Genomic DNA, 17,722 nt, shown 5'->3' with positions numbered 1-17,722 from the left:
TGAAAATGATGACAATTGTTACTGTTTCCTTAGTTTAATTCAGTAGTATGTTTAAGTGTCCAGTGCCTGGTGGTGACATGTACTAGCACATGTCCCTAATCATGCACTAGCACATGTCACTAATCATGCACTAGCACATGTCCCTAATCATGCACTAGCACATGTCACTAATCATGCATTTTTCAACTTATTTTCGTGATTATATCTAATTACAGTTCAAGCACTAATCATGCAAAACATTCTGATTCCACCACCTTTCGAAACACATACAATTTAACTTGTTAGAGTCTAATGCCATTGATTTTTTTTATTTGTATGGGTTTTTTAGGTTTTTTTTAAAAGAAGACTATTTACAGGGACTAACAAATGTCGGTATAAAAATGTAGGGCTGAAATATTTCCACATATCAGTAATCTGCTATAACTAAATTTGCAGTACTATGGAAATTGTTACAAAAATATATTAAAATTTGTTTTGTTTAACACCACCACTAGAGCAAATTGACTTATTAATTATTGGCTGTTGGATGTCAAACATTTGGTAATTATGACATATATTGTCTTAGAGAGGAAACCCACTACATTTTTCCATTAGTAGCATGGGATCATTTATGTGCAACATCCCAGACAGGATAGGACATAACAATGGTCTTTGAAATGTCAGTCGTGGTACACTTGCTGGAACGAGAAATATATCAATGGGGATCGATCCTAGACCAACGGCGCATCAAGTGAGCCTTTTACTACTCAGCTATGTCCTGCCCCAAATTATTATCATGATTATATAGCACTATTCAATATATAGACATTATTGCATTCTATAAATAAACAATAGCTTCAGACAGGATCATGTGAATCAGGAGATATTAAATTGACTTTAATTTTGTATGTAAAGTCACCACTGTTAGAGATCAACTACATACTAAGGTGCTGACAAAGAAAACAAAAAGAAGACACATAGTTAAAGATCACACAGATCATTAATAGAGAAGAAACCTGCTGCTGTCACTCTATGAGCTACTCATTTTGATTAGCAGCAAGGGATCTTTTATATGCACTATCTCACAGACAGGATAGTACATACCAGCCTTTGTAACATAGGTTATAGAGCGAGAAGCTTTTACAGGAATAAAATACATTTTAAACTAATTTTTGCTTCAGTTCTTGGCCATATTGTCCTTCTAAATTGGCCAACTACCATACTCCACTGAACAAAAACAAAAAAATGTTTGTTTTGTTCAACACCACTAGAGCACATTGATTTATTAATCATTGGCTGTTGGATGTCACCCACTGAACAATGCCAACAAGGTCACAAGGAATGATAGTCAAAACCAAGGTTACCAAGATCAAGAAGTGATTTGGTGACAAAGACTCATTAAACTTCGAAACAGTCAGAACAAACCTGAGTAATGGAATGGCAAGCCAATATATGTTTCAGTCAGCAATCTGCAGGGTTTCTGCCAAAGGGTAAAACAGGTATGGTGCCATACCCAAAATTGTTTGCCGATTTTTTTTTTTGAGTTAACCTTTTGACAAAAATAATTACTCTTATCATTACTGTATGATTTTCTTAACCCTAACCATAACTCGAACTCATTTTCTTTCTGCCCCCCCCACCCCCACCATTCAATTCCATAGTGCCATACCCAAAAATTTATCTCTGACAGAAACACTGATCAGCAATTAGGTGTCCAATTGCAACACTTTGATTTACGTTTTAAAGAAAACATGCAGCCAGCATATATGCTACTCCTACAAAAAGTATTTTATAGTCATTTTTCCACTGACAAAACATTTAGCATCGTCTTTTATGTATCAATAATCATGGTGAACCTGGTAACAGGGAAATAGGTTTATTAAGGGAGACTGATCAAAAGCCCTATTTCAATTCAGGAGATCTAAGGAACAGGTAGAAAAAGTAGAAACTAAAACATAACCACAGTAATTCATTAAACAAATCTGTTAGTTTAGCTTAAAGTTCATAAAACATGCACATAAATTCGCATTTTTTCCAGTTTGATTTCTCGTTAAAGATTCAACCATCAGTCCCAATTTAAATAAACAATCAACCACTTAGATATTTTAGTTCATGCAAGTTTGAACATAAATAATGTGTATACCTTCTTATAACTCAATTATGCTTGTCCTCAATGTTTTTTTTCTAGTTAATATTTGTTTTAAGTGATAAACATCTACGTGGTCAGTTTTCATTTGAATTGCGGTTCAAATCACCATGGTTTAACCATCAATGAGAAATTGAGCCTTGGCCTGTCTAGGCTCGAATCAAGTCTTCATCACTTTCATCAAAGTCGTCTTCATCCACCTCCCCATCAATCGCAGACCTCTTTCGCTTTACCACGGCCACAACGAATCCAAACAGATATATCTGAAATAAACAGTACGAAAATCTATTGGAAAGACAAATCCATACACTAACATGAAAAACAATTACGCAAAAAAAAAAGAAACAAGTTAAAAGGTGACAAAAAATCTGAAACATTTGCAGGGTGTTAAAAAGTAAGGAGTTACTATGACCTGTTCATCGTAGGACAAAGAAAGGAAACGTTTGTGAGCAGTACCAAAATTTGGAATTCAGAAAAAAAAGCAGATAGGATTTTTATGTCTGAATGTAGTTTACTATAACCCACATTAATTTAATTCTGAAGCTCAATAAATAACTACATACCCCGAGAAAAACCCAAGTTAGCCAGTAATAGGCTGCTCCAAAGAACCACATCTTGTAGAAAAACCTTGTCAGCAGTAGCGCCATCCGAGTAATCACACAGCTGTCTGTAAAGACAAAATGTTTTATATTTATAGTGTTGGAATCTGTTTACAAACTTACCCATATGCATTAAGGTAATTTATGCTCAAAACTAACAAATGTTTTAAAGTATGAGTGGGTTGTTTTTAAAGTGTATTCAAAGAACAGTTTATTAATATTTCTTACTGATCATCAGTGTTTTGTATTCAATATTATAGAAGAAGTTAATTTAAATAAAGTTCAATTTATCATAGTGGTTTAATTTAGAAAACTGTATGTGATAGGAGTCATACAAAATATAACTGACAAAACAGAATTCATTATGAAAGATAAAACTTTTTGAAATCAAACATCAGTTTTTCTCTCATCCTCAGGTATACAGGACAGAGCTACCCCATGAAAGAAAGCTATCTAAGAAATTTCTATCTTACATGGGATATCACACGCTTGCATTTAACATGATGTCGTTTGTAACATATTTGTCATATTAATGTGAGGTGGTGACGTGAGGTCATTAGACACAGTTTTAAATTAATATTTTGTTATTAAAACCTTCATTTTAAAAGATGTCCAGTTAATATGTAGTGTTAAATTTTATTTAACACATGAAACAAACACGGTAAATACGATAGAGTAGTTTATTTATGAGAAAATGGTCAAATAAAGAAATTACTTGTTCAGCCATCTTTTTCTGTTCGTGTAAAATAATGCTTTATTTACCGAATGAATGAGAGAAAAAGACTCCATCATATGCGGTCATGTGGAATAGAAAAAAGTACACCCTCGGTGGTGAAAATTTCGACCATGGGACTCGGCAAGCCAGGTCGAAATTTTCACCACCTTGGGTGTACTTTTTCTATCCCACATGACCGCATATGATGGAGTCTTATAGTCTTTGATGAATACAGAAATAATAGCTCAAACTAGGATACTAAAAATAAACATTTCAGTTGACAAAATGTTACAATTGTACCATATTTTATTGCCAAACCTTTAACTTCAGTTGAACATGGCTCAGTCTTGTGGGAAGTCGTGTTACTTGTAGGGTCTGTGTAATTTGCCTAACAAAACACAAAAATCCCAGTTTTATTGAGCTAAATGAAAAACCCAGAAAGTCTAGTTGTAGTGTTAATCTTACTTTGTTGTTTTTCAGAAAAAAGAGAACCAAACTGATGAATTGCCTCTTAAAAAATTATTTTGCAATGTAATTTTAACAAATTTATAAGATTTATAAGATATTTTATTTAGAAAGCAGATAAAGCGTAAACATTTTGTTTGTTGAATTTCTTTTAACCTCTTGTATAATGTTTCACACTTAAACTCACAATGCCTACAAAAAACAAAAGACCCAACTGATTTAAGTATTTTCAAAATTTATGTTTTGCTTATCAATTATAAATTCATATTTAGAAAACACAAGACAAAATATAATAGAAAAGGGAAGTAATTATAGCGGTACTTACAATATAGACCTGACTGCCAAAGCTCGAGTACTGCGGGGTGAGTTCATAGACAACGATGTTGATAGCCAGCACAATGAACATCATGATCATACACAACATGAGCAGACCTTGGGGCCGGGTGTGACGAGGCCGAATCTTGTACATCTGCGAATACATGTATAACACATTGGGATCAATGATTAGAAAACTTAGAAAAAAAAGTCTATCCTGTAACTTTTATGTTAATGCTTGGCCACCTGGGTGAGACAAACCTAGCTATGGAGGTACATGAAAAAAAAGTAGTCTGTTTTATTTAACGACACCACTAGAGCACATTGATTTTCTATCTTATCATCGGCTATTGGACGTCAAACATATGGTCATTCTGACACTGTTTTTTAGAGGAAACCCGCTGTCGCCACATAGGCTACTCTTTTATGACAGGCAGCAAGGGATCTTTTATTTGTGCTTCCCACAGGCAGGATAGCACAAACCATGGCCTTTGTTGAACCAGTTATGGATCACTGGTCGGTGCAAGTGGTTTACACCTACCCATTGAGCCTTGCGGAGCACTCACTCAGGGTTTGGAATCGGTATCTGGATTAAAAATCCCATGCCTCGACTAGGATCCGAACCCAATACCTATCAGCCTGTAGACCGATGGCCTAACCACGACGGCACCGAGGCCGGTAGGAGGTACATGATGTCACAATGAAGATATGCAAATGAATCATTAATGTCTGATGAAGATGAACAATGTATTGATCTATATTTTGGTGAGTAGCATGCTGTCTTGGAAGCATGCACACATGCATACAAACATAACAGACAAACACACATATAAAGATAAATATAAAAATCATGGACACAATGTCATGCTTTAGAGAGTAATTTTTAATAATCTTTGCCTTAATAAAATACACAAAAACCGTTACAAGTTAATTCTAAAACAATATTGCACCTTAATATGAAATCTTAATAATTTCAATGAAAACATTTGAAGCTTATAAAAAGGTGCCAGAAAAAAATCTATAATATATGTTTTTCTATTCTGCCTTGATCTAGTATAATTAACATTGTGAAATATTAATAAAGAACTGAAATTGTTTTACTCTTATTGTGTACAGTTACTTTCTTCTCACAATTAATTTTATGCAAATCTATCAAGAACAATGCAAAATAAGGCAAACATACATCTTTTTAACACATTTAAACCACAACATTTGTTTAAAAAATAAATTAATGTGATGTTACTTCTTCTATGAGACAATAGCAACATTATGACTAATGGATGAACAAACATACCCGAATCCAAAGGAACCAAACGCCAATATTTCTGATACCAGACATGGAGCAGAAGATAAAGTAGGCAATCACTCCAACCATCAAGATGTAGTCCAGTGGGAAAACCTGTAACAGAAAATGGCAGTTTAATAACAAAACTTTGAGCTACTAATAGAATGAGCAGGAGTGCAATATGAAATTCATGGAATGAGTTTGGGGATTGTGTTATTGCCCAAGTGAAAACAATTTCCAAATGAGTCTTTAAAATATTTCTATTTATTATATACACAGCAATGAAATATATAGATTTACAAATACCATAGAAGTGATATCTGGTGAAAAGTCATATTTTCACTGTATTTTAGCTACAGTGGGAAAATATAGAAATCATATTTACTTTTTTGTAAAAGTTCACGATTAAATTATCTCCCTTTGTCTCGTTTCTTCCTATTTAAGTTTGATTTAAGGACTGCAGGCTGGTAGGTACAGGGTTTGCAGCCCGGTACCAGCTCCAACCAAGAGTGAGTTCTTAAGGGCTCAATGGGTAGGTGTAAAGCCACTACACCCTCTTCTCTCTCACTAACCAACTAACAACTAACCCACTGTCCTGGACAGACAGCCCAGATAGCTGAAGTGTGTGCCCAGGACTGTGTGCTTGACCCTTAATTGGATATAAGCACAAAAATAAGTGCAATGAAAAATGATCGTATTGGAAAAATAAAAAAATATAATTTAAACAACTGTACCTATAAAAAAGGGATATGAAATGCAATTACGATAAAATATCTCACACGAATTGAATACGAAGCTAAATAATGATGATATAATGTCATGCTATTGAGTGTAAGTTAAATTTTAACAGCGTTTAATTTGTTTTGTTTTTGTGGGGTGTTTTGAGGATCGCTTTGTCAGGTATGTTTGCACAGCAGTATTATTAAATAAATGTTAATTTAATAAGAAAATAAAGTTTTGTTTTTTTCAAATTTCTTTTAAAAAGTCTATGGTCAAGTAAATTTTCTGGAAAAGTTCCATCGGAAGAAATATATCATGGCATTATGTGTTTTTGATAGGAAAAACGAAGATATTAACAAAAAGCGAAAGATATTGTCGAAAATTAGGAAAGATGTATATAATAAATAGACCATTTCATGCTGTTTTTTTAAATACAATTCTTATGTCAACTCGTGATGTGTGAAAACCATATTTTCACTCATTGCTTCACAATTCGTGAAAATATGTTTGTCACACATCACTCATTGACATAAAAATTGTATTAAAAAACCCCATGAAATGGCCTCAATATATTCTCGCTGTGAGACTATCTGTGATTGGTGTATCATGTAATTGGGAGGTTTAGAGTTTACTATTTGATGACCGATTTGACAGTAAGTACAATGTAGGATGTCATCATGATTTCGTAAAGTGGCAAAAGGACATCACATCATTAAAGCTATTTTACATGAAATGTGAAAAGATATTAAATTTTCTAATTCTGTATAAAATTAAACCATGTTTTAGAAAAAACTTACCTGCTGACAAAGAACCAACACAATGTCGATAGGATTGGGAAGATGACGTCGCGGAAGTGCGTAACCAAGCTTGTACCCCAAACTGTGCATGGCCTTGTCAATACTGAAAACAAATCAAAGTTACAATAACAAATAAAAAAACCCAACTAAGATAATTAAGTTATAAAAAGACATATTTCAACTAATCCATAAAATATTTTTACCAGAATTCTTTGGGCAAGTCTGTATTTTCAATAACTTTAAAAACATTTTAAATATGCGACCACAATGAACTTTTTTTATCTTGTTTCAAATATTAAAATAAACTAATTCTAACCCAGTTACCACACATACCCCAAAGGTCGGTCCGTTTGGTTGCCAAAATGGAAAAGACAGGACTGTGCATTTAACAGCACCCCAACACACTGTTTAATCAGGAATTATTTGGTGTAAACCACAGAGTTTTTGCAATGATTAGTCTAGAAAGTCACATAGGCTTCTCCTGAGCAGCAAAACAAGAGTACCGGTGAGGTACATGATACGCCCGTCAGGAGTTTGATGGAAAATCATAGATATTAATGAATATGTTATGGGTACGATTCAATTCTAATTATGTGAAATTTTTACAATGGGATGGATGAACAGTTTGTTTTATACCAACTACTGATGATACTGTATCCACTGGAGAATGTGCTGTCTGATTAATGACGTTATTCTTTATTATGAATAGTCACAGTGACCTAGTAATAATATGCGACACACCGCCATCCCAAGTTGTTCCTACATGTGTGAGGTTTGATGGTCCTGTATGCAAAATATGGTCCAGACAAGAAAAAGTTAACAGACGGACATACGGACAATAACCAAGCTCCATCGAAGGTGTTGACCATGTGACATACTGAACCTCAAGCAGATGTACAGTTTGGCTGACAAAGTTTATGATAAGCATTCCAAGGTTAAATTCAAACTTCTGTCCTATCTGGGAAGGACAACAGAACAAAATCAAATGCAAGCCTATAAGGATGTCAAAAAGAGTTTTCAAGACCAAAATATAAAACTCTTATCTTCTTCCTTTTCCCGTCCTGACTTACTTGGTGAGCAGTAAGGAGATAAAGATGAGCAGGGCAATGAGAAGAAAGAGGAAGCCAAACAGCATCTCGAAGGGCCGTAACACCAGCAGACACTTCTGTAGACAGCTCCTCTCCTTCTTCTGCAGGAGGCGCTCTTGTCGCTCCATCAGGTGATTGTTTTCATCGATGTCGGAAAACTGCTGCTCATTACGTCCAGACAGTCGCTTTCGACGTGAATACTAGTTGGAAAAAGAAAAACAAGGTGCATTCTTTATTGTAAATTGCTCCAAAATTTGGAATAATTTTTTATTAGTTTTTAAATGCGCACATAAATTATTTAAAGTCCACTATTAATATTTAGGCCGTAATTATCTAAATTAACTTGGTAATAATTTCTGTCCCGGAATGGACCCCTGGCGGGACGGGACCCGGGATAGACATGCTCGAAACCTTCGTGGTATATGAGCATGGCAAAATTATCTGCTCTGCATTCTTTATTCTTATACATAAGAAGAAAGACATGTCTATTAAATGATACCTCATAACACTTGTTCAATGAACAGATAATATGTATTTTAAAAATATTTTTCTGGTTTTCAGTAATAATTTCATTAAATCACACAAAATTACCTTTTCTTTCAATGCTTGTCTTCTGCTTTCATTCTCTTCTCTTTTACTCTGCACCACCAACATTTCCTCCTTGGCCCCTTTATGACCCTTTATTAAGCCTATAGGCAGGGCAGACATCCCATATGCCTGGAAATTGGAATTACATGATAAATACAGTCCTGAAATCTACACACACACAAAAAAAACAGGAAAAAAAAGCGAAAACAAAATAGCAAGAAAAACAACAACAAAAAACCCAGACCCCAGGAAATTTTCTTAGTAACTTTAACAGGTGTTTTTAAAGAAAGAAATACTAGTTTAATGCTATGTATGTAGACTACTGTTTCTTGACGACTTCTATGCATCAAACATGACAATTATGACAGTTGGTCAAAAGCACTACACAAGTTACTTACTTCAATTAGCAGCCATTGATTATTTATATGCAGTTTTACAAATAAGGCATCACCTTTCACATACACATTGTGGAGACTTAAGAAAATCTCTACAAATTTACAAAGGCAGATCAAGATAACTGCCTTTTATACCTCAAGTAATATTTCATCAAAATGCTCAGTATTTTTTAAAAGCAACAGAAAGAAATAGTTTGAAGATATTTCTTTCTGTAAATATTAGAATCCAGGTGGGGTATTTTTTGTTAGTTCAACCAAGATATTGAAATAGAATATATAGTGAAAAAAACTGATACTGAAATTTTCTATTTCTAAAAGAAGATGACTACTTCTACTTTAATTAAAATGTGTTGAATGTGTTGTTAAATAAAACATTAAAATTAAACTGCCACTTTAAAAAATACTATCATCTTTAACTACATAACATTGAAGAAAAAAAAACCAAACCAAAAAACACATCCAATCAACATAACAGAAACACAGATTTTTGAAAAGAAAAAATTCTAGATTACTAGTACACTCCTATTTCATACTGAAGAGAGAGAGAGAGAGAGAGAGAGAGAGAGAGAGAGAGAGAGAGAGAGAGAGAGAGAGAGAGAGAGAGAGAGAGAGAGAGAGAGAGAGAGAGAGAAGAAAGAGCTCATGAAGAGTAGAAGCTCATCAGAATTTTGTTGAAAGGTGCATTCTGTTTTTCAAACAGGCACGTAAAAAGCTGGCACCGTACCAGAATACGTGATATTACTTACTGTGTATGTGACAAGAGCCAACATGCCCAGCAGACTCAGACAGCTGATGACAAATGACAGAGAATCCTCACCACCTGAAATAAACAAACATCATATCCAAGTTCAAACAGAAACAACTCAAACCTGTAATCGCAAGTATATATTTTTTATTACTTTACCAAGCAGAAAAGATATTATTTATATAATATTTATTTAATATTCCTTATGGCCACACACCATTCTTCAATGTGCTTTGGCTACACTTGCTGATATAGAGCATATAAAATATGTATCATTATCAATGTTAACACTCAGGAGCATCATGTAGGCCTATTAATATACATACCGACAGACTTGTATGTTGGATAAACACATTTTATGATAACTGTTGATAGTGGTAATACATACATTTCTAAAACTGTAGATTTGCTTGTAATCTGCATTATCATGAAAGGAACAATTAAAAGCTGAAGCTTGTTTTGCTTAACGACACTACTAGAGCACATTGATTTATTAATCATCGGCTATTAGAGGTCAAACATTTGGCTATTTTGACAGTCTTAGAGAGGAAACCTGTTACGTTTTTTTCATTAGTAGCAAGGGATCTTTTATATGCACTATCCCACAGACAGGATAGCACATACCATGGCCTTTGATATACCAGTCGTGGTGCACGGGCTGGAACAAAAAAATAGATCAATGGACTGGGATTGATCCTACATCAACCATGCATCTAGTGTGCATTTGACCACTGGGTTACTTCCTGCACCTGAAAGGAACAAGTGACGGTAGAAAAACCCCCAAAACGAAAACAACTTACCATTGCTTGCAAGATCTTTAAAGAGCAATTCAATGTTCTTCCACTCTGTTTGATTGGCATTGGGGACTACACGAGTGGGAACAAAGGCTCTGAAAAACAAATGATCCATATAAAAATGAATAATTAACGTTTAATGACATAAATGCATAAAAATTATCAGTTGTCAGGTTCATAATAATATAAAATATTTAAAATTTTCATTATTCAATATTCTTAATATTAAACACTAAACAAGTAATTAGGAAGATATAAAACCTTACCCAATTAACAGCAGTGCAGCTACGATGATAACAAATACAATCATATACTTGAGGGATGAGCAACATCTCTGAAATAATAGAAAAAGCAACATCTAAGTGTCAAACATAACATAAAATAATAACAGTACCATGCTTACATGTTATGTTGTAGATTGTTTTCCCATTGACAAAGTGTGCAATACATCTGTATAACTAAACTTTTTAAACCCCCACGTCTCACTGAGCCAAAACGTCTTTATCACATAATGCAATGTCAATGAAAAGATCAAAACCATGCATACCACTTATAAGTTTATATGGTAACAGATTTCAGGCCTTTCCAACACCACAAAGAGAAGACAGATGATATAATGTTATAATATGGTGAGACGAGATTGTCGGAATATAATTATTCTATACTCAAAGAATACATTCAAACGAACAATAAAGTGATAAACTTACACTCTTACAAGTGGAGTTTTCATCTTTCTCTTCATAGAAGAAGTACATGAATGGCAACAGCAAAAACAAACAAAACGTAATGATTGCATAGAGAGCTGGAAAAGAAAAACATATTAATTACTGGTAATATGAAGGAGTTATATAATTCTTCACATTTTATAAATCATATTAATAAAATGTAATGTCCCAAACAGAACATTAATAATATTAATTATTATATGGCTACACTGCACAACATTTTTATTAACAGAAGTGATAAATCCAACAAAACAAAAGTACTGAAGTGACAATGAAAAGCCTTACTGATTCTATTTACAAATCTACATGTTTAATGGTTCATCCTAAGGAGCCAGTCATAGCTATCAACATTTTAAAGAGTATATAAGCTGTACACTTTGGTGAGTTGCTTAATGTCAGTGTAGTAAACATTTAAAACTAATTTTTTTTTACAAAATCAACTTCATTTATGTATGCATTTAAGAAGGTTACTAATTGATTTTATTGCAAATATAACAGCTAAATATGTTTGAGCTGTAATTTATATGTAGATCAGGGACCTGACTTTGTAAACCTAGTTTGCATGTAAACATAAATCTATGACTAAACCACAATTCATATTACTATTAAACAGTACAACTAATATAGTTTGAAGTATACATATTTCATTTTATTACCTACGAGGTACAGCATAACAAGGATCATATTTATCGTACGATTTCCCTCGTATGACATAACTAAATCGTATGTCCTCCTGACATTGTCGTTTAATGATTGGCTGTTTAAGAGTACATTTCTTTCTGACTGGCTGACACGACATTCCACAGATACTACTTTCTTCATTAATACCTTTTTATTTCAAGTGTAAGCTGATCAGATGCCGTAATAACAAATATGTGTTTTTAATTAATTTAATAAAACATTAATTGATTATTTATGATAACTTGTATTATATTACGATGTAGTTGTGACACATCAAACACTTAATTATCAATATAACGTTCACAACTGTTAGAAATCTATACTAAGGTCGACGAGTCACTTTTCGCACCCTTGTTTTGGCTTCGTACATAATAAATGAAGCCATATTTAGTAAAAGGTACAATGTTTTAATCACAAGATTTTCTTCAAACACATTCAGGTGCATTAATAATGTTCAAACAAAAAATAATTAAATAGCAATTTTGCACTGGAATTTTTCCAGCATTCTTAAAATGGAAACGTCATGTACCCAATTTATAGTTATTGTAAGGAGATGCAAAGTGACGTCATTGGAATACTGATGTCATTCAAATTCAAAACTAATTATTTCAATTACTGTGTATTTGTTTGCTTTTTAGTATACACATGCTTTACAATTTACAGCTGTTGATACATGTGTACTCTTTACTTATGGGCATATAAATATCATGTAACTTTAGAACAGGTTATGATTTGGTTTTCAAGAACAAACATCACTCCACCGATAAGGAAACGTTGGTTTGTAAACAATGACTGGAATGTTCATTTAGCAAGACAGTTCTATGGTAATAAACAGAATATTACATTCTTGTCCATGACAGACGATGTTTATAATACTCGTGCCTAAATTATCGCATTTCCCTCGCTTTCGATCGGGAAATATGATAATTTAGGCACTCGTGTCGTAAACATCATCTGCTATGGACACTCATATATAATATCCTCTATTTCTTTTGTCCTTACAATAATGATGTAATTTTCTGTGTGAAATAGATGCCAAACACATGTAAAATGTATGACAAGTATGACTGCTAGTCGCAAACATAAACTTACGATCTTTTGTAAAATTGCCCCAAATCATGTCATTTGAGCATACCAATTACAAAGTAAGATTATGTATTTATTTCTTAAATGTGCTTACTAAAGTAGCCATACAAAACTGACTCCTCCAGTGATGTCCGTGTGGCAGAGTTGTTTGCCCATTCCTAAAAAATATCAACATAAAACATTATCATAAAACTTAAAAATACTGGCAAATATGCATTTCAGTATATACCCTTTTGTATGTTAAACAGAAGATTAACTGCAGCGGACTTCAAAAAATATATTTCCTTAGCATATTTTCACAAAAAAAGCGAACTTGGGAGTCCTTTTTTCAACACTTACTTTAAATCCTCCATCTGATGTTTTCATGTACGACACCAAAAAGATGTCCACAGGCACAAGAGCTGACGTAAGCAATGTCACAGTCAGAGCTAGTATTGCAGCAATTGTTGAAGAAACTTCACTATCATATTTACTCATATAATAGCGTACATAGGCGACTGAAAACAAAAATGTCAGCTGAAAAAAACAACAACACAATATTAAATACAAATTTAGGTGGTTTTTAAAAAACCCAAAAACAAACAATAGGTAAAATCTAGATACTCAACAAATAACAATAGATCTGACTATACAAGATCTGATTATATCAATGTGTGTTTAACATGCTTACATCCAATTAAGGTTCAAACATGGTTGTTGTGGGTACAAACTCTAACATAGACATGTTTTGTACCCAAAATAAAAGTTGGGTGGGAGGGATATAGGGGCTGTTTTTGGCAGACTATGGACAATTTGGAATAACACTTAGTGAAAAGAAAACCTGAATAAAATATTAATTGACCAAAGAAAACAAAATTGAATGCTCGTGTGACATTTAATATAATTTAGAGCATCATTGAAGGGCAAACCAAAATAAATAAGATAAAGAAGAGAGGATCAGACTATTCAACAATAAAAAAGTAAGAATTTTGACAAAAAAATTTGAACGATGACCTAAAAGTCTGATCTATCTGTCCACATTTGTGGCAGCCTCATTAAGGCAGGTCATTGCATGGGAGCAATGAAAGAGAACTTTCTGACAAGATGTATGAAATATATTTTATTAACTAAGCAATCCAAAATGGCTAATGATGTAAATGATCAACTTGGCCCAGTGTTTGGTCAACGTGTCCCAATAAACAACCAACTCACCCCAATTTGATTTTACTTCATTGAAACAAAATTACCACTGTGTATTAGTTTCACATCACACTACACAATATTTTTTCATTTATTAATTTACATGTATTTTAATATTAAATACATATGTCACCTAACTACACAATATTTTTTCATTTATTAATTTACATGTATTTTAATATTAAATACATATGTCACCTAATGAAAATTAATTCATTACTGAATTGGAATGACACAGTCATTTATATTTCATATAATAATATACATTAAATGATGGTAGTAAACGTTTTTCAATGATCTTGTAAGTTTTTGGATTGGAATGGGATGAACTAGATTTACTGAGGGAAGATAACCAATAACCATGTCAATTGATATGGAAAATAGATGCAATGTAAACAAAAATGCTACATTTCCTTATAAATACTAATAGCAAGCATTTTGAGAATAATTAGTCATTTATCGTGTTTGCTCCCCTTTCCTTTTTTCTTCTTCATCTATCCTCCTTGATAACCAGTGGAAATAAGCTTATTAATTTGCTTCTACCATCTTGATTTATCAAATATGTATATATGTTAAATGCAGGGAGAGGTCTTAATATAGGCATCAGTCTGTTGGCCAATCCCAAATCACTGTATTTGATTTGCGGAAATAAATATTGTTTAAACTAAAATGCTATAAGATTAAGCTGGTTTGAATGAGGATGTCTATTAACTTGTTCATGAACTGACATAGTCATATATCTATAGTGTCCAAATGTGTATACAGTAACGAGCCTGGATTGGGGAGAGTTGACCAATCACTGGAGTGAAGTAATTTGACGAGGGCAAATTGATTACAGTCACACTGAAGTTAAGTTAGTAGGGGATGAGTTGTTTTAAGAGTGAGGTGAAGATAGACTGTTTGAAATGTAGAAGATCAATCAAGACATTGCAGTGTCTATCTTTTTTTTATTAGTAGTAATTAGATTAAAAGTTACAGTTATAGATTCCACAAATTATTTAGGGAATAGAACTCAGCTGTGTCTGTGAAATTCAAATAATGAACTTTCGGAAAAACTTCCAAATGTTCCAGCATGCATGCTAATACAATCACTAACCCTAAGCCTAAATGAACCAGGGCTCGAACTTAATGACGGCACCGACTGCAATTGCCGTTGCCGAGATATAAATTGCCACAGGTAGAGAACATTACCGATGGCACTTTTGTGCTGTCTGTAAAATTCCTCAACAATGGCAAAATATATATACACCTGGTGTACATAATCTGTCAATATTTCACAATTGAAATATGTCTACATACAGCAAAATAACCTTTTATTCATATTTATTTTCTGCAAACGCCATTTTAAATATAAAATTGCCATAGGGGATGATAGGCAGGCTCAAAATTGCCATCGGTGGGCTGTTTCACCCATGGCAATTCTTTTTAAAATTGCAGTGGGAGACAAATTCTTAAGTTTGAGTCCTGTTGAACTGAATGCTGGAACGCTCGGAAGCATTGTCAAACTTTCAGTGCAATTGACATGATTTTGGTGTTGTTCTAAGTAGCCTACCAATTTTTTTTTTAAAGATATAGGCCTACATATTTATTTTATTCTTAAATGGTTGAAAATGTTTCCTTTGAATTATTTAATTCTAAAACCTGGGACTAATCCAGTGGAAAGGATATAAGTGCGTTATCTGTGTTGTTTCTCTACCATTGTGACTCACTCTATTTTTCCAAATCAAATCATCATCATGCAGTCAAAATAAGGCCAAGAGAATGAAAGTTATAGATTTGCGTCCTAACAATTTTAAAAACACATGAGGCTTTTTTTCATTTTTATTGATCTATTATTTCCATAGTAGATTCAATTCCAAATGAGGTCAACACATCAAGAGTTCGGCAATTTTCGTCAATGTTTGGAATATACTGCTTCCTGCTTGAGGATTCAATGCTCTACTGGGCTACACTTCAGAATTTATGACGGAGATGGCAGTTTTGGCGCGAAGGACCTCGTAGACATTACCACTATTTGGAATTTGTGTGATGATCATTAAGTGCCTTTTTCGTGCAAATAATGAACATTTTCAGCTGTACCTTTCACGGCATGCGGGCGGTGGGCGCAAATCTATAACTTCATTCTCATGGGATCAGGCTAAAACGGAACCACTACCAAAACGGAACCATTTTTGTTGGCGAAAACGGAACCGATTGTGGCTATAACGGCACCTCACTGTATTGGCTAAAACGGAACCACACATAATAGAGAGAGAGAGAGAGAGAGAAATTAAAAATCATGACTTAGGTTTATTGCCGAATAAAGCCGGTCAAAATCGTATTATTCAACATGTGAAACCGTGGATTGTGCTACGATAGGAATTAACACTTACCAAATCTTTTGAGTTGTTATTACTGTAGACTGTTGATTATCAAGCATTTAAGTTACTAGAATTACACCTGTATTGCTAATTGTTAATCCCCATCACCGATTCCGTCTAGCCGAAGTGTCACAGACAAAACATCAAAGCTCACGATGTTCACTGCACAGCCTTGCCGGGCTTGCTTGGTTAAGTACACAACAATCGATTGCTTGTTTTGTAAATAAATAAACATCATTTTACTTTATTACGTCTGACTTCCTTCATGAGATCTGTTAGTTGTTGCTGTGTTTAAAAAGGTAATAGAGTAAATTAGTGCCTTCAGTACAACTGTTATTTTTAGCTTGAGCACGTGCTAAGATGATGCTTGACGTCACTAATCGAGGCCCTTACTATGTAGCCCAAAAATAACAACACATTCATGTATATAAACAATTTCATTTATTTAATTCACATAAAAATGAACTATGAGCAATCATGTTATAATAGCATATATTGTTTTCTCTTTGGGAATGCGAGATAAATAGGTTTTGATTTCGGTGCCGTTTTAGCCATCGATTTTGGTGCCGTTTTAGCCAACGCAGGTTCCGTTTTGTCCACAGATTTTAGTACCGTTTTAGCCAAGACAGGTTCCGTTTTGTCCAATTTGGTTTTCCGTTTTGGCACGGTTCCGTTTTCGCTATAACCCATTCTCATGACCTAATAAGACTGAGATCATTAACTGATTAAAAACTGATTACATAATTTGATACAAGCAGTTTGTTTTATTAATACTTTGTAAACCTCATTACACAGCAATCATCTAATTAAATATGCTTACAACGATCACAACAACAAAAGGAATCCAACCAGCAGCCAGGACTGCGCTGGGGATCGCCATTTTGAAACTACCTAAGTCACATGACACTTCGGAAATTTTGTCGCTCATTTTCGTAACTATAAACAGTATTATCCAGTCGGTATCTGTATAACTATTTGGTAAAACACATATGGCTAGTTTATTGATTCTTTCTGCATTTGTTCTTACTTAAATATTTAAAAATATAAATCATATCAATAC

The 17,722-nt window shown here is 33.6% G+C and overlaps 1 protein-coding gene across 1 annotated transcript; it reads right to left on the bottom strand.

Annotated features, from left to right (window-relative positions):
- Positions 1-597: 597 nt before the first annotated feature.
- Positions 598-17,554, bottom strand: LOC121374148 (probable lysosomal cobalamin transporter). Its single transcript, XM_041501112.1, has 15 exons — positions 17,483-17,554; positions 13,463-13,639; positions 13,218-13,281; positions 11,339-11,433; positions 10,898-10,965; positions 10,638-10,726; positions 9,839-9,912; positions 8,701-8,826; positions 8,092-8,309; positions 7,022-7,124; positions 5,514-5,618; positions 4,230-4,373; positions 3,758-3,827; positions 2,689-2,792; positions 598-2,388 (listed from the first exon to the last, which is right to left on the bottom strand). Exons 1-15 carry the CDS (start codon positions 17,540-17,542, stop codon positions 2,275-2,277), a joined length of 1,611 nt encoding a protein of 536 aa, XP_041357046.1. The 5' UTR covers positions 17,543-17,554; the 3' UTR covers positions 598-2,274.
- Between the last annotated feature and the right edge of the window lie 168 nt (positions 17,555-17,722).

This window comes from Gigantopelta aegis, chromosome 6 (genome assembly GCF_016097555.1).
Source record: "Gigantopelta aegis isolate Gae_Host chromosome 6, Gae_host_genome, whole genome shotgun sequence".
Classification (NCBI taxonomy): Eukaryota; Metazoa; Mollusca; class Gastropoda; order Neomphalida; family Peltospiridae; genus Gigantopelta; species Gigantopelta aegis.
This window is presented reverse-complemented; position numbering and strand designations above follow the sequence as displayed.